The 18755-nt window shown below is 36.9% G+C and overlaps 1 protein-coding gene across 3 annotated transcripts in view; it reads left to right on the top strand.

The window, feature by feature from the left end:
- The window catches only part of HMCES (5-hydroxymethylcytosine binding, ES cell specific), a 749892-nt gene extending 733895 nt beyond the window's left edge, over nucleotides 1-15997 (top strand). For all 3 annotated transcript variants that reach the window (XM_044078418.1, XM_044078419.1, XM_044078420.1), the window contains exon 7: nucleotides 15500-15997. In XM_044078418.1, the coding sequence (XP_043934353.1) occupies nucleotides 15500-15691 (192 nt within the window). In that variant the 3' untranslated portion in view covers nucleotides 15692-15997. The remainder of the gene's footprint in view (nucleotides 1-15499) is intronic.
- The last annotated feature ends 2758 nt before the right edge of the window (nucleotides 15998-18755 follow it).

The following is an 18755-nucleotide window of genomic DNA, read 5'->3' as shown; positions in this document are numbered from 1 at the left end:
GTTTTTGGGTCTCAACCTTCCACTTCGTGGGTGTCTCCGCCTTACGATGAGCTTATGGAACCAATTTCTCATAAGGTATGGGAGTCACCGGAGGCCATGGAACCTGTTCCTCGTAAACCCAACAAAATTATGTCTGCCCCAGTGGACAAGCCATTTTTGACAAAGGGAGTGCCTGTTGATGCCATGGTGGTAGCTGCAGTCACCAAAAAGGAAGCATCTGAGACATCCACTCTATCCATCCCCCTAACAGAGATTCTAGGGTCATGGATAGATATGGGAAGCGCATGTTTAGTTCAGCGACTTTTTATCTGCGATCACTGAACTATTTAACCCATTTTACGAGACTACAGAGAGATCTGAAAGAGCAAGTTGATACTCTCCAGGGTACGGTAGCTGCAGGGGTGGCCGACAAAGTCAACGCTCAGCTCGCTACCCTAAACTCAGTGGTAAACTCGTCCATGCGTCTCATATCCTATGCAGCTGATGGTTCGAGTAGAGCCGCTAGTTCGGGCATTGCTCTTCGAAGACAAGCCTGGATGCGTCTCTGTTCCTTTGCGGAACCCTTTAAGTTTTCCTTTATTAATACCCCATTCGATGGCTCATCACTGTTTGGGCCCAAAGTAAAGGAAACTTTAACCAGGTGTGAGCAGGAAGGCAAGACCTTATCTGCCGTTGGAGTCCATTTTTCGGCCCCTACTCGGCCCTACCATAAGGGCCCTAGGGGAGGGAAAATGTGATTCCGAAAAGCACAGCCTTTCAGGACACACGTGGAGAAACCCCCTCTAGAGGTAGATAGGGGGGGTTATAATGGAAGACGCCGCCGCCGCGGCAGAGGGGGTCCATAGCAACAGGGTGACAGGGGTCAGTTCTCTGGTCAGTTCTACCAGCGCCCCTGAAAGAGGGCCCGACTATTCGGCTCTGGAGGCAGTCGGGGGTCGCTTGTCTTTGTACCCAGAAGCCTGGCTAAACATAACATGAGATACTTGGGTACAAAGCATTATTTCCGGAGGATATTTCATTCCGTTCTCTTCCCCGCCCTTTCCTGTAAAGTGAATCCCAGATGTTCCACCCAATCTCAGGGAACAAGCAATCGTAGAGGTCCACAGATTGCTAGAAAAAAAGAGTCATCCAACCAGTCCCAGCAGACCAAGTTGGATTCGGAACTTACGATTCTTTTTGGTACCAAAGAAAACAGGGGACTGGAGACCTATCTTGGACCTCAGCAGACTCAACCAGTTCGTAAAGAAAGAGTTCCAAATGGTCACGTTTCAGTCCATTCTTCCCTTTTTAGGGAAAGGCTATTGGATGTGCTCCATAGATCTCAAGGACGCATACTATCACATAAAGATGAACAGATGCTCCAGAGATCATCTGCACTTCCGGCTGGGAGCCAATCATTACCAGTTTCGAGCCCTGCCCTTTGGTCTCACCACAGTCCCCAGAGTGTTCACCAAATGCATGGCAGTGGTCACGGCTCACCTGAGACGTCTAGGATTCCAGATGTTTCCATACCTAGACGATTGGCTCCTAACAGCTGCCTCCAGGCATCAATTGACTCAGGCAACACAATACACTCTGACACTCTGCCATCAATTGGGCATTACAATCAACTTTGCAAAGTCTGCCTTATCGCCATCGCAGCATACCATTTGTATAGGAGCAGAATTAGATACCTCAACTACCACTCTACGTCTCCCTGTCGAAAGAGTCTCTCTTCTCCGCAAAAATGTCAGCTTACTGGTGTCAAAGAACAGAGCTACAGCAGCAGAGGTATTGAAAGTACTAGGTTTGATGGCGGCAGCAATCCCGGCTATACCACTCGCAATGATGCATATGCGAATTCTTCAATGGCTCCTATTCGCTCAGTGGTCTTACCAGAGACTACCGATGCACCACATGATTCTCATCACGGATTCTTGCAGGAGAGACCTTTGGTGGTGGTTGACGTCTCTTCATGTCACAATCGGAAGACCCTTTGTTCTCCCCCCCGGAAGCTTTCCTGATAGGGTGGGGGGGGGCATTTTCAGGGAAAGACTGCCCAAGGCGCATGGACAGATCATGTTCTAGAGTTGAGAGCAATACTTTTGGCGTTGCAGTACTTTCAGAACTCTCTTCCTCTGGGAACTATTGAAATTCAGACGGACAACATGTCGGTAGTCTGGTACTTGAACAAACAAGGCAGAACCAGATCTTACCCCCTTTGTCGAGAAGCCCTCAGAGTCTGGCAATAGGCTGTGTCGTCCCAGCGTTTTCTATTAGCAATGCACATCCGGGGAAATCCAACATGATAGCGGGCAAGCTAAGCAGGGCGATAATTGCTCCCTCACGAGTGGTCTCTCAAACAACAGGTTGCGGAGTTGATTTTCCGCAAATGGGGCCAGTCTTGCTGCGACCTTTTTGCCAGCCACATCAATTCAAAATGCAGAAGCTACTTTGCCCTAATACCACCTCCCGGTCATCCCCCGAACGATGCACTTCTACACGATTGGCCCCCAGGTCTCCTTTATGCATTTCCACCCTTCCCATTAATACCCAGATTTTTACAGAAAGCAAAATCGCTGGGAAGGACTGTTATACTCATAGCCCCCTACTGGCTTCGACAGATTTGGTTTCCGTTTCTCCACCATCACCTGTTGGAAGTTCCATGGATCCTGGACCCAGTTCCGGACCTTCTGACGCACCCGTCAGGGGACCTTCATCCTTCACTGCAGTTCCTGAAACTGACTGCTTGGCTAATCCACTTCCCCTAATTGCCAGGCTTCATTCAATTTCAGAAGACGCAAGACAAATTCTCTTGTCTTCTCACAAGCCATCTACCAGGAAATTATATGGCAGTAAATGGAAAAGGTTCTCAATTTGGGCCAACACAGAGAACATTGACCCTTTCTGAGCTCCGCTGTCTTCTATTTTAGAATTTTTGGCAAAACTTTTTAAGGAAGGAGCAGCAGCTGCTACAGTTCGACTTCAGTTAGCTGCCATCTTAAATTTTCACCTTGGTTTTGGTGGCTCAAATGTTATGGGCCATAAATTATTTAAAACCTTCCTTAAAGGCGTTCTTCATATGAGACCTCCGATTAAAATTCCCTATTCTCCCTGGAGTTTAAACTTTATGATGTCTCAAATTATTCTTCCTCCTTTTGAACCAGCATCTTCTTGTGATCTAAAATTTTTATCCTGGAAAACAATATTTCTTGTGGCCATTACATCTGCCCGCAGAGTGTCAGAACTTCAAGCATTATCTATCAGACCACCCTACATGATTTTCCATGCTGATAGAGTATCTCTCAGAACAAACCCCTCATTTTTAGCTAAAGTCTGTTCTGAGTCAAATTTCAATCAGGTCATTGAACTACCAGTTTTTTTCCCCAACAACTCTAGCAAATTGGAATACATGCTGCACAAACTTGATGTTCACAGACAGCTCAGATTTTATCTTGACAGAACTAAGGATATTAGAAAATCAGACCAACTTTTTGTATCCTTCTCAGAAGCAAGAAAAGGCAATCCAGTGGCTAAAACAACCTTATCTAAATGGTTATCCGATTGTATATCCTTTGTTTATGAAAATGCGAGCATGCCCTTAACACACAAACCAAAAGCTCATTCTACCAGAGACGTCTCTACGTCTTCTGCTTTTCAAGCTAAATTGCCCCTTGACAATATTTGCGCTGCAGCCACTTGGTCTAAGCCTCATACCTTTATCAGACATTACAAAGTAGATAAAGCTTCAAGGGACAGGTCTTCCTTTGGTTCTACGGTACTGAAGAACATACTCCCATGAGTCACCCACGGTTGAGGGTGCTAGGGACGCTACCCATCAGTGGGAATAAACGGCGAGATTTAACAACTTCACATATAGAAGTTATGTACTTACCATAACGTTCCATGTGAGTTGTTTATCTCGCCTTTATTCTCATGTCCCTCCCTCCTTCCCCCTCCTGGCTGACTGTTGACTTAGAGGCTAGTACCATCCTGGTTATTCAATATTTCTTCTTCCCCCTTGGGAAGTGTTCTTCGTAGATATATATAGAAGGCTATGTATATGTTTGTATATATGTAGATATATATATATATATATATATATATATATATATATATATATATATATATGTATGTATGTATATACTGTTATTCGCCGTAAACAAGATCTGAGGTAATTCCAGCAGTGCATTGTGGGATAAGGGGCTTGGTTTCGAGCTACTGGCAAACCTTGAGCTTTGCTATCGGCCGTGTCAGAGCCGAGGATTGGCTCCAAACCCATCAGTGAGAATAAAGGCGAGATAAACAACTCACATGGAATGTTATGGTAAGTACATAACTAACATGTCACAGTGTCATTGTCCATTCTTTAAAAGCAGATTTTGCATTTTTGCTCTTGCATACATCCTGTTTTTAAGTCTGTAAGGAAAAATGTCCGTTCAGCAGATTCCTTATTTTCCAAGCCATGGTCATTTAGTATGGATGCTGATCACATATTACTAAACTCTGTTTCTGCATTTAAGCAAACTTTATTTTATACCTTATTTATGTTACAAATTTGTAACAAAATTACTTTCAACCTTAAAACCATGTTGAGCATAATCTTACAATTCCTTCTTTTTATTTTAATGTACTCAAAACACTTTATACTGATATGTATTTTGATTACATTATATAGAAAACACACAAAACCTTTAGTCTTCTTTTGATACAAGTCAAAATGCAATTTTACATAGTTAATACAATTATATTAAGTATTACTACCAAAACTGAATGTATTTAACAACTTTTTCTTTTGCAGACCATTCTGTGAAAATATTTAATCAATAATGAGCTGTGTCTGCTTTAGTTTTATTTTTTAACTTGATTAATTTATTCTTTTGCATCTGAACTGGGCTTGGATAATAAATATTTGAAAGCAATTATTTTAGTATATTTACACTAAAGAATGTTATGTACATATTAGTCCATTAGCTGTATGAGTACAATATTTTAATATAATTTTCCTCTAACTGGGGTAAAACCAGTGATATTACAGCTTGACAAATTACTTTTGAACTTATTACAGTGTATCCTGTACAATATGTATTTACACAGACTGCTATTTATGCATTTCAATCTAGTAGGTACCCTGGACCCATTTTCTTTTCTTTAAATATGGTTTTTCACACATATTCATTACTAGACATTAATTTCATTTGTACTGAATTCTTCTGCATTTGTACATACAAAGACTATAAAGTATATTTAGTCTAATCTTACAAATTTAATAACATTAATATTAAACAAAATTTTTAAAAATTCTTATGTCTCTTTAGAAGTATTTAGTGGAATTGCCACTAGAGGCATATGTCCTGTTATTTTAAACTACATACTCAGCAATTAGAAACATTCATGCTTTTTTATACCAACTTTGTTTTGCCAAAAAATATTAAAAATAGTGACCATTCTTGTTCAATTTTTTACATATCTTTACTTTCTCTTGTATAGCTGTAATAAAGCAATTTTAAGTCCATCTCTTGCATAGCTTTGCAATTTAACATGTTGCAAATACAATTTAATACTAAACAATACAATAATAACCATTATGATAGCTATTAACAACTTGTAAAATATCTTATTCTGTTAGGTTTAATCCAGTTTACCAGTATTTCTAATGCACTAATACCTGTTTTTTCTTTAACCCCTAAAAGAGTATTGTCAAGAAGGAATGAGGTAATATTTCTTCCTGTTGTTGTTTATTTTTTCTGTAGCTTTATTTCAGACCCTTGTTTATTTTTTTCTGTAGATTTATTTCAGACCCTTGTGCAGTGCTGCTTATACAGTCAGTGTAAAACTGAGAGAGTGCCCCTCCCACTGTAGTATACTGCAGTATTGTTTATTTGCTTTAGAATGTACATCAGCCCAATACTTTGGCCACACATCTGCTCCACTAGGCTATCAAACTGTAGACCCCTGTCTGATTTGATCATTTTTATAAAGTTTTTGTTGTTTATTACCACTAGTAGGTATTTACACCCTCCTGCATGATTGATTTGAACTGTATGTATACTATAGCCCATTTGCTGGCTGTACTTGATGCAACTGAGTTTTTGTTTTCTTTTAACATTTACTTGCAAACAGATTATCAGTGACATCTATGCACAATGGTGACATTTTATTACAATTACCAAATAGTGTTCCATGTAAACATTTTAACAATTATTTTTTAATAACAATGATGCTTTAGAAAAACTCAAGCTACATGTCTGGCAATCAGTCTTGTTGTTTATCTTATCTTTCCAGCATTTCCTGTAACTATTTATTCAGTCTAGGAAGGTCTGAGCTCACAAACTATACTCTATAAACTATAGTTAATTATTTTGGCATTTTTCCTTTAATTTGATTGTGATTTGCATAACTATGCATTTATACTACATTACAATTAGCTTACATGGATTTCAGTATTTTTTTATTTATCTATTTAACTGTCCTGCCATTAATTTTACAAAAACTGTTTGACTAATACCATCTGTGATTTTCTTTTTAAAATTCAGAACTTAAACTGTTTGGTGTTACTATACAATTATAAAAAAATTGTATATTTGCTGTTGTCTACCTTTTGCTTCTGTGCATTGTAAACAAATGTACTCTAGATTAAAAGAAAATACATGCATGTCTGTCTTGTATCTGCATATCTTTATTCAAGCATGTCAGTTTTGTGACCTTAAATCTCCACGCTTATTAACTATTTTTATTTAATCTTATGCACTAGAACTGTTTCATGTAACTATTTTTATGTAATTTTTATACGCTAAAACTGTTGTGTACCTTTTGACTATGCTATGGGAATAGCAGTTATATGGACTATTTTACTGTACTACTGATAAATGTCTTGCTTTAATTGAATGAAAGTAAAACATGCAAGAATGATTTGTCCATACATCAGATCTTAGCATGTATGCTTAACCATTTTCAAAACATATTATAAAATATATCTCTTTTGTACAGATCAGCTGTAGTTTCCTGTTCTCAGTCTCTGTCAGTTTATCTAATTTATTTCCTTTGTCCTGCAACTTTTGTTGAAGAATTTTTTGTAATGTTGCATGGTCTTTCTGACATTCTTTAGTAAGCTGTTCTGCTGAATTTGAAACTCCTATGCACTTTTGAAAAGATGTATGTATAACTTTTCAAAACATATTATAAAATATATCTCTTTTGTACAGATCAGCTGTAGTTTCCTTTTCTCAGTCTCTGTCAGTTTAGCTAATTTATTTCCTTTATCCTGCAACTTCTGTTGAAGAATTTTTTGTAATGTTGCATGGTCTTTCTGACATTCTTTAGTAAGCTGTTCTGCTGAAATTGAAACTCCTATGCACTTTTGAAAAGATGTATGTGTAACTTGTCTAAGCTTCCTGAACTCATTGTGTCTCTCTTTTAGAAGTTTGCTACATTTTTTTTGTAACAAAATGTACTAGAGGTGCTATCAGTAACTGATTTGACTCACATGTGGTGACAGGACATAACTGTTCAACATCTGAATATAATGGAAACACTTTACTCTTAGTTAATTCTTTATCATGAACAGATCTGTCTTCACAGTCTATTTTTTAGCAATATGATGCAATACTTTTTTATGGCATAATACACAAAATGCAGTTTTGTTGAAGCACACAATAAACATTTGTCATATTCCACATGGTTTTCTTTGAGATACCAGTCAAATATTGTAAAACATTTGCATAATGCCTTGCTAGCAACCTGCCCATATAAGGTTTTACATTTACTAATGTGCTGTGTATACCAACATTGCAATTTACTAAAGCTTGGTTTACTCTTGCATGAATTATAAATAATATATATACTGTCTAATAACATCCAAACTGTCTAATAGCATCCACACTAAAAATGTGACCCAGAAAATAGTCTTACCAGTTAGCAAGAAAACGGGTGATCAGGCTGTTGTTGCTGATGACTGGAAATTTATCAGATTCACTTGAAGCTGGTGAAGTACAGCAGGCAGTGGACTGCTGTACAAGTGGATAGCCACCTTTTCTTAGAGGAGTTATGGCACTGCGACTTGAACTTTAGTCGCACTCTGGATGTAGACGTCTAAAAACTTTACTACTGAAAGCTGCATAAACTGGAATACTTCTGTTTAGAATTTACACATATGTACAAATGTTAGTTACTGCAGTGTGACTGAAGTGACCCTCTGCAGGGCTTACTATCACTCCCCCTGTGTTCGAATGCAGATTTTAGGTTGATATGCATGCAAGCTTGCAATTGAAATATTATATGGTGCTGCTTACTGTGATGGATTTCAAGTCTTCTTAAGACACTCAGTCTTGATGGCTGGATTTTACTGAAATCAAATTCTGGTTATATTTGCATTCACAGTCTGTTGCATACAGAAACTTGCAGAATATACACTGATGAGAGAATATACTTTGCAGCATCAACTTAGAGCAGTAACAAATAACTTTTTATAATAAACCAAACGGACTAACGTTGCAGCTTAAAGTACTGTTCCACTTTACTTCTCATATAGTAAAGATGATGTGATGTAACATTTACCTCGAGACAAATGTGTCTCTACCAATACCCCTAACATAACTGGATTCATACAGATCTTTATATACAATTTTAGTCATGCACATACATATACATTTCCTCTTGGTATTCTATTTTGGAGAATTGCTCATCCTGTAGAAACAGTACTAATTGCTGCAGATGCTGACACAAATGCTGACTTAATAATATTATTTTTAAGCTTCCTTGTTTAACAATGTCTTGTCACATTTTTGCTGAATTTATAAGAGGCCAGATTTTCTGACTGTGTATTCTATTTGGATCTTTGTATAAGAACATCTGTTCTTGTGCCAATGCTGATAAACATGTCCTGTTGTCCATTCTTTTTATATGCTGAAAAACATGTTTTTACGGAAACACATTGTCACAGTGTCATTGTCCATTATTTAAAAGCAGATTTTGCATTTTTGCTCTTGCATACATCCTGTTTTTAAGTCTGTAAGGGAAAAATGTCCATTCAGCAGATTCCTTATTTTCCAAGCCATGGTCATTTAGTATGGATGCTGATCACATATTACTAAACTCTGTTTCTGCATTTAAGCAAGCTTTATTTTATATCTTATTTATGTTACATATTTATAACAAAATTACTTTCAACCTTAAAACCCTGTTGAGCATAATCTTACAATATCTAACAGGGACAACCCAAGATACTATCATTCGACAGAGAATGAGAGGAGATCTACTGAGAATGGTCTCAAAAACAAAGGTTCGAGGATAAGGACAGAAACATTAACTATTTTAATGGACACTATACTGGTCACTGAAATGTATGGTTTTAAAATTATAATAATTTGGACATAAAGGACATGATCGCCACAGACCTTTTCTTAAAGGGTTCACATTTCTTCCAACATCGAGAACAGATTTGGTGAAGACCTTAACTGAGCTGAAACTTTATATGAAGAGATTAAATTTGGCCCTGTTTTTACAAATAAATAAATAATGGAAGAAATATTCAGCAGGATGTTAATTTCAAACAGTCCAATACTTTCTTTCCTCCGGCACCGTCAGCTCTCAATTTGTTTGAAAAAAATGTGTGAGAGAGATCCGTTAGGAATATTTTTGCAAATCTGAGAATAGATTTTTAACATAACTGTTGAGGAAAACACATTTTGTGATTTAAGGGCAAGTAGATCCATCAGGTTTATGAAGCATGATAAAGGAGGTAGCATTGTTTTTATGGACATTGTGGATTATGTTAGCAAAATATCCATTATTTTAAATGACATTGAGCAGTACAAGATTTTATCCGGGAATGAAGTTTTCACTACTTACAAGAGAGTAAAATTTTACTGAATGAGTTGCTATGTTGGACGACTTTGTCACATGACCTCTCTGTTATCTTAAGGTTGTTCACCAGAGAATACCAGTTATTTTTGGTATACCAAAGGTGCATTCAGATTAAAATAACTCCCCCTTTGAGTGCAGTTGTTTAAGCATATGGGTTGAAGACAGAACCTGTAGATAAATATGTTGATGGAATGCTAAATGATGTTTAGACAATGTTAAATGGATTCATGGAATTGTTTTTGTCTTTGAGAGATGTCCATTTTTTACACCATGCAATTCTAGTGACCGTAGATGTAAAAAGGTTTTCAGTGATTCCCCTCTATGTGGGTTTGAAATGGTTTATGGAAGTTATTTCTTGTTTTGAGAAGCTGTTGAATACAGAGATTAGAAACATTTGTTGCTGTTTTTTTTTTTTTGTTTGTTTTTTTATATGGTGAATACTTCATAAAACATGAGTAGAAATGGGGTGCTGCTTGTGTCCCTATTTTTGCTAACTTAGTACTCTGACTGTGAGAAGTGAACTGCCTGTTGAGTTGAATTATTTAAGAGGTGTATTTGATATAAATTCCAACAGCAGGTAGATAAAATCCAGAGGCAAAGTAGAAATAATATCCTTTTTATTCCAGACACATGTGAAGGTAAGCGCTTTCGCCAAGAGGCTTTGTCAAACCTTGAACAAACAGAGTGTAAAATCACCTACTACTATATGTCTAACTGGTAATTAGCAAATTGATACCAATCAAGTCATCACTCCTCTTAAAGTCATAAGCTGAACACTGTCAAGTGCATTTAAAAATGTATCATAACAAATAAGCATATTAAAACATTACATCCATATGGATAAAATTCAAAGTTGAATGAGTATGTAACACAGTTACCATGATTAAAAATATAGACATATTAACATGTAAAATAAATATGTATCACAGAACATAATTTTAAATACTGGTATACTAACCCCATGATTTACCGAATTACCAACTTCCTATTTTTCAAGACAGGTTTCAGGGGAATTTTATCATTTAACCCTGGACTGGCATGTGCTTTAAACTGTATTATCCATTTAACTTCCATTCTTTCCGTGTGATTCCTGACATCTCCACTCCTGATACTAGAATGATTCATTTGAATCATCAAGAAACAAAATGTATGTTCTGTCCCTACTTCAAGAATATGTTTGGATAGGTATCGTATAGTAATATTTATTCCTTCAATTCAGCACTTATTCATGTGTCTGTTTAAAACTATTCTAAAATCAAAACACTATATTACCACCTAATCTCATCTAATGTACCTATCATATAAATATGTAAAAATATAACATATATATGAAAAAATATATATATGTATATGTGCTCGAAAAATACATATATAAAAAACACATGAAAACATATACATACAAAAGATACTTATATCGGCGTTTAAAAATACATATGATGTATAATGTAATATGACATTCCAATACTGGAAACATAAAACAGCATCTTTTCATATATACGTTATATTTTTACATATTTATATGATAGGTACATTAGATGAGATTAGGTGGTAATATAGTGTTTTGATTTTAGAATAGTTTTAAACAGACGCATGAATAAGTGCTGAATTGAAGGAATAAATATTACTATACGATCACATGATGCTATTTAAAGATACCAATTAAAATAATAATGTATGATTGGCTATGAAATAACCGTGACAAGATATTTAAAAGGTGGCTGTTGCTGCGTTTCCTTAATAGTCTGATGAAGCATTCTTGTAGAATGTGAAAGCGCTTACTGGGAGCGCGTTATTTTTGTTTTATTGTATTTCATTCAAATAAACGGTCAACTTCTTATTGTTGTGGTGTGTCCTCCACCAGCTTTGCTTTTGGAATGATGTATTCCCCCTAGTGTAAAATCCTCATTAGTCCGGTTGGACCACAAAGCTGTCTCCTTTGAAATAAATATTAAGTCCAGGACTCCAGTTAACTCAAGAATATTTAAAAATTGTTCCAAGGATAACTACATCATACTAAGCAGTAGTCTAGCAAAGTTCCAAACCCCCCTAACCCCAAGAACACAGCTCCCTATGCAGAATTGTTCACAGAAACCCTGCACAGTCATGTAAATAGCTGCATAGACAGATGTACCTACCAGAATTAAGCACATGACAATCTCCAAAAATAATCCACCCTGGTGGAATCCCAGTCTAACCAGGTTGTATAGCAAAAGAAAGAAAATCATATCAAAAAACAAGAAGGGAGTTGCCCAGCAATGTAAAAACTCCCTCATCAATCTAAATAATCAATTTGGGAGACTAATTTGGCTTACCAAAGCCAAATTTGAGATCAAAATAGCCTCCCAGTCTAAGGACAGTCATACTGCTTTCTTCAATTATGTCCACGACCTTAAAAGCAGCACCTAGCAATGTGCCAAACTAATGGTGAATGGAACCACCTGTACGAAGCCAGAGAATAGTACAATCTGCTGGCCAATAAATTTACACCACCGCTCCCTACTCCACCAGGAAATCACTTCCACCATTTCTTTACCAGCTATCACTAGGGAGCAGGTCCTCACTGTGCTGTCTAAGGCCAAGAACCCTACTTCATCGGACCCTGATAATATCCCAGGATGCCTCCTTTTAACAATATCCTCCAGATTTGCTTTTTGCCTAATGAATGGAGGAATGCAGTGGTTCTGTCTACACAAAACACAGGGAACTAAAGGCCCATAAGTTTCACTAGTCTCACATGCAAGTTCATGGAAATAATTATCATGGATCTGATAAACAGTGACACAGAAAACTTACAGACACTGGACCCTACACATTTTGGTTTTGTCAAAAGGAGGTCATGCCTACTTTGTGGACTTCTTTGAGAAGGTCACTAAAGATATGGACAAGGGCAAAACAGTGCACACTACTTATCTTGACCTGGCCAAGGCATTCAGCATAGTACCTCACTTCGGCATTGTAGATAAACCTGCTAAACTGAGCGTAAACCCGTGTATCACCCAATGGATAGCCAGCTGGCTTACTGATAGGACACAAGAAGTTAGGATGGTGGAATTTACCTCTGCAAAGAGACGAGTCAGTAGTGGAGTCTCATAGGGATCAGTGCTGCTGCCTTTCCTTTTTGGCATATATTTCTCTGAAATAAAGGCAGATGTCAAGAGCCTTGGTCTGACTTAGTTTGCAGATGACTGCAAATTAAGCTTGGTCACTGAATCCCCCAAATGAGAATAACAACAGTCGTATAGAATATTGTATTCCTAAAGTAGCAGAAAGTATATTAAGAACTAAGCACGAGAATGGAGAAAAGGAGATTCTGCTGATAGCGATGACTGCAATTAGGGGTACAGAGAATAGGCAAGATTGGGCTGGAATTTAATGGAGGAATCTTGCAAAGAAACCAAAGTATTGAGAACAAATAATTAGACCGGGCAAGGTAATAGATTAGGAAGAGGCCAGGAAGACATTTTGATTGGAGGGTAGTGATTGCCTTCCATATCAGGGATTGATATCAGAGTATAGACAAAGAAAGGGATAGGGGAACCATAAAGGAAAGACCTGCATTAGCTGAATTTTTAATTGAATATAGAGCAAAAGCTGCTGTTTAAAAAAAGAGTAATTAGTGGGGCATATATGATAACTATAGGAATCAATCAGAAGAGGTATAAATTGGGAAGAGAGTTTGGATATGCAGTTCACAAAAAAACAATGGGAGGACATATATATGGCTCAACAAAATCTGAAGGATTTAGGATTTTTGCCCGATAGTGTTTGCATAGATACTTTTATATCCCAAGCAGACTCCAAAATAATTTTTCCTCAGGTAGATGGCAAATCTTGGAGGTGTAATGGGGAAGAAAGGGGTGAGAGGGGAGGATATGTTCTCGAAGTGTAATGAATTGTCAAACTTCAGAAATTCCTTACAGAGTATTCTGTTAGGATACTGGGCGAGCAAATGAGTATAACTAGGAAAACAATATTTTTATTTGCTGGGTACAGGATTTGAATTGCCTAGACATAGTAGGTCTTTTTAAGCTGAATTCTTATGTCTGCCAAAAAGTAATTACTAAAAAATGGAACTCACTTGAAGTAGTGAATATTGTAACAGAGATAAAAGAATAGAAGTATGATCTTTAGAAAAGGGTAGGAGTAAATTACAAAGGAAATTGAAATCATGAGAACAATACATGCTGAAAAATGTTTTGGATGAAGAATGATGCAATGTATGTGATGTACATTTGTAAATGTGAACCTTTAATATGGTTTGACTATGTTTATATAAATGTAGGTCTGGCTGTCTCTCAAGTGATAATTCATTAAAGGTGTTCAAAAAAAATGTGTGGCAGGCTCTGCAGTGGGCTACACCATCTGAACTCCAGGCCATTCACATCAGGAGTGGTTCTCCCAGCAGGACATAGCCTTCCTGGGAAGTGATGTCTAGCTACAGTTTGGAAGATGAGAAGGATTTGGCCTGTTTGGACCGGGTACACTTCCCACATGGCATATATAATAATGTCTCTGACGGAGTTTGATCTTGAATCCCACCGCTGCTATGAGAAATGTCACAGATAGGTATATATATGCCTTCAATGCTGCACTGCTGTTAACAATGTGATATTAGAACATGAGTTACAGAGCCCAAATTCACGCCACTGCCACCCAAAATTTATATGGCAAAATATTCAGTACTTTCCTGGGTTATAACTCACACCTGTAGCATCCAAATACCACTTAAAGGCTGAAGTCTTGATGAGAAAAATGAAGATGCGTATTGTGTGATAGTTTTATTCTGGATATTAAAGATCCCTGATTTCATTTCCATTTTATTTATTTTTTTTTCAGACTTGACCATTTGACATTAAATTATGACAGCGTATGGTAAAACGGCCTCTTTCAAAAAAGTTGGGTAAAAACAATCATACTAGTGCTGTGAGAATATACTTCACTAATGACAAACCATCAGTCATAAGGTTTTGTGAATGGACAAATAAACATTCTATGTTTTTGAAAGGGATTTGATTACACATTCCAAGCATTATTCCAGTTGCACAGAGAAATGCGAATAAAATTTCATATGGATAATCTGATGACAGAAAATCTCTTAACTGCATCTGTAGTTGTTTCCAAGTACATATGGTAGATGGCTGAAACCTCAGGATGTAAAAACAAAGTCCAAGCAAGTCTGTAGTCCTAGTATCTTAATGTAGCAGCTCCAGAAAACAGAAGGAAAAAATGCAGCAGTAGCTTTGATGCAGTTTAGTCATCTATAGTTAGATATATTTAAAAGTCCAAGTAACACCCCAGACAAAACAAGGGAAAAATACATCAGTAGCAGTAATACTCTACAGTCATTTGTGGTTAGAGATTTTCAAAATCAAGTAAAATGTATCTTTCCTTCTGAAACAAGTTACAGATTGCTGAGACAGTACTGTTCTATGATCCACATGTAGATGAAACTGTGAGCTTGGCAACTATAAATAATTCTTTTCTCATTAAAACAGTTTTACAGTCTGTATAACTAATGAAACGTTCTTCTATTTGCATCTTTAAATCCAAATCAACATGCATTTGTAAATGCAAAAATGTACCATCTGACAATGTCATATTTATACACAAACAGTTGCTAAACTTCTTTGGGACATTTACCACTTTTATTTTTCAGGAATCTACTGCTAGTAGCAAGATGATGATGAACTGGCTAAAAAGTGAGTCTCCTAAGAAGAAGCCAAATAACCCCGAACTTTCTCAAATGCCAGTTAAAGATGAATCACCAAAGAAGACAAGTGCTGGACTAATGCAGCTGTGGTTAAAGAAAAGTGAGGAGCCAGCAGAAAAGAAAGCAAAATTCAGCTGAATTAGTGTTGGCCATCTGCACTATTCTACTATACTTACTTGCAGTTTTACTTTGCAGCTGTTTGATCAGTATAAACATTTGCTCTGCCTTTTAACCATGATGTTAAAATTTTGCCAATCATGCTTTCATTTGGACTTTTATAAAACAATACAATTGTTTCATAGACTTTGTAAATGGTTAAAATGCTATGCATTTTTCTTTGTGGTAATCTGTTGTTTCATGTATGGTAACTGTGTAAACAATTTACCCCTGTACATAGTTCAACTTGAAAAAGAAAATAAATGTTTAGCTTCTGAGTGCAATTTCTTCATGTTGTCAAAGATTACTTTTATATTGTTGCATTTTTGTGGTTAACTGTTGAATAAGATGAGCCCGGTGTAGTATATCACAGAAGAAAACCAAAGAAGCTGAAAAGTAATGTGTGCAAAGCAGTGGTGCGACCAGTGCTACTGTATGGTGCAGAAACCGGGGCAGTAAAAGCAGGGCAGTTGAGGAAGCTAGAGGTGTTGGAGATGAAGTGCTTGAGACAGGTGGTAGGAATTCACACTGTAGGAATAATGCACATTTCTGTGTGGAGTCTGCATGCCCTTTCTGCGTTCGTTTTTGTTTCCTTCCACATTCCAAAGACACGTCTGGAGCATTTCCCCTTGGGCCGCCGCTGAAAATACTCTGTTCTAGTTGGACTTTCACGGTCAGCAAATGTTAAATAAATAAAATGAGGATATAAGAGCAGAAGGCAAAGTGGCTCCAATTGCAGAAAAGGTCAAAGAGAACAGATTGCTAAAGCAGAAGGCAATCTGGTGAAGAATATTTGGGATAAACTGGAATAAGGCAAGCGGAAACTAAGACATCCAGCAAAGAAGTAGACTTGAGATAGAGGTAGTCAGGCATGAGTGTCGTAAAAGGCAGAACAGTGGCTCTGAATAGAGAGAGGTGGTGACAGTTGACATAACACCCTGACCCCATGTAGAAAATGGGAAAAATGGGGTTGATGATGATGTTGAATGAGTTGAGCATTATGCCACCTCTTCTGGGTAGTAAGGTTAAAATGCTAGAAACTATAGAAACATTAAGATTCAAAAATTGTCACAGTAAGGTGGATATTAGACATATGGGCAGTCGTAAGTTACTTTAAAACGTATCAAGGTTAGCTATCAGAAGTAGGTGTGCGTTGCTGGATCTCAGAAATCCTAAGTGATCATCCTTGCTAATTTTAAACATGACCTACACAGAACAGGAAATCTACTTGAACACTGTAAACATCAGTCAATGTGGTCATTTAGGCTAGAAAAGTAAAAAAAAAATTATACACACTTGCAGTTTGGTTAAAATGTTGAGTTGGCCCAATTTATTTTCCAATTAAGTTGGCTCCCAAGTTTTGGTGCCTTTTTCTAAAGGGGTGTTTGTATAAGCATGTAGTGTATTTTAAATGTAAAAGCCTTTTAAAGAGAGAAATACACACCCTTACTAATAGTCTTAAGAAGTTGTAAAAAAAAATTGTTTTGGGGATTATTTCTTATGTAACGGAAATACTCTTCCATTACTGGGATTTAAACATTTCTTCAAAATGCGTTGCATTTGTTACTTAATATTTTATTCAGATGTCTTGTTAGAATTAACTACATATCAGGGATAAGTAAACTTTTACTGTAAAGACAACCTGCTTACATTCAGTATCAGAGCAAATGAAATAATATTTTAGATATTTTATAACCATCAGTAAGTACTTAATTAATTGTTTTATTTAATTAATGAAGTAAAACAGCAACACATTTCATAGTTCTTACTTTGTTTTAGTGCTTGGCCTTATCACATCATTAAAAAGATTGCACATGTGCTATCTTCTTTGTATCCTGCCTAATCTCCATTGAGCCTTCTTCCTGCATGTTCCCTAATGTTCCATTCAGTTTCATTGCACATTTACTGGTTTCCCACCTGAAAGAAATTCATATTCCCCTTCATTCATCTTGTATTGGATAGTCTTCATTTTTGTCTGTGCTTATCTTTTTCATTATATGTTGCCCAAACTCCTCAAGGATAGTTTCTTAGGTAGTCTTCATTTTTGTCTGTGCTTATCTTTTTCACTATATGTTGCCCAAACTCCTCAAGGATAGTTTTCTTCATTTACAAGGTTTGATAGTTTAATCATCATCAGCTGTTTCTCTAGTAGCAGATGTTTAAGCATTTCTTGTCTGAGTATTCCTGTCACAGTATGTCACTTTTCACAGTCGTGTGGTATGTCTTAAGAAGAGAAGTATTTTTCTTCTCTTGTTTTTAAACCAAATTTCTAAGTGTGCATTGTTCCTGCAGCTGAGATTAATTTGTCCACTGTTGTTTACCAGACAGATTTTCAAATTTAATTTTTCAGCGCAGTCTACAGTTGTCACTAAAACAATAGTCTGACCAAAATTTTGTGGTCTAAGGAGCATGCCTTGAAAAAGCTGCACAGATGTATGTCAACCTAGGAATTGTTAAGCAGTTTGTAATCTCATCTGTTTTATTCCACCTTTCATAGACTTTAATTGATCTTACATTAAGCACTTGTATCATAAACACACTTAAACAGTATATCTTCTAACACTGGCAGTCTCACTGGTCACTTGATTTTTATTTCTCCTAATTAGCCACCCAGTAGGAGATGAATACCAGATGTTTCTGTGAATATGCTAGTGTTAAAGAACATATGTGATGCTGCAGTCTTGAGGTCAGTGGGCACAACCATTGATGAGTCATCAAGGGAATGGTGTTGTCAGGGCTGATGGGCCTTAGGGGTTATCTCAAGACCTAACATCAGGAAACCTCTTTGCTGAGTCTATAGTGGGTTTCATATTTTATTTAAAGCCAGTTTAGCATCATTTCTGTGAAGCTCCTGTATTTGTGAGGTACATGTTCTTGATGTTATGAACTGTATCAAGGGAACTTGTATAGTCCCTGAGACTGGGTTCAGGCATCTAGGCAGTGAGACATTTCCCTGTGGTACATTTGGTTGGGGACAAATGGCTGAAGTGACATTCAGCTGCAGAGAAATGTGTCTGTTTTGAATTCCTTGTGGGCAAAGAAAAGA

The sequence above is a fragment of the Protopterus annectens genome, chromosome 7.part0, assembly GCF_019279795.1.
Source record: "Protopterus annectens isolate FY-2018-M chromosome 7.part0, PAN1.0, whole genome shotgun sequence".
NCBI classification, from domain to species: domain Eukaryota; kingdom Metazoa; phylum Chordata; order Ceratodontiformes; family Protopteridae; genus Protopterus; species Protopterus annectens.
The sequence above is the reverse complement of the archived record's forward strand: the minus strand, read 5'-3'. Positions and strand labels throughout refer to the sequence as shown.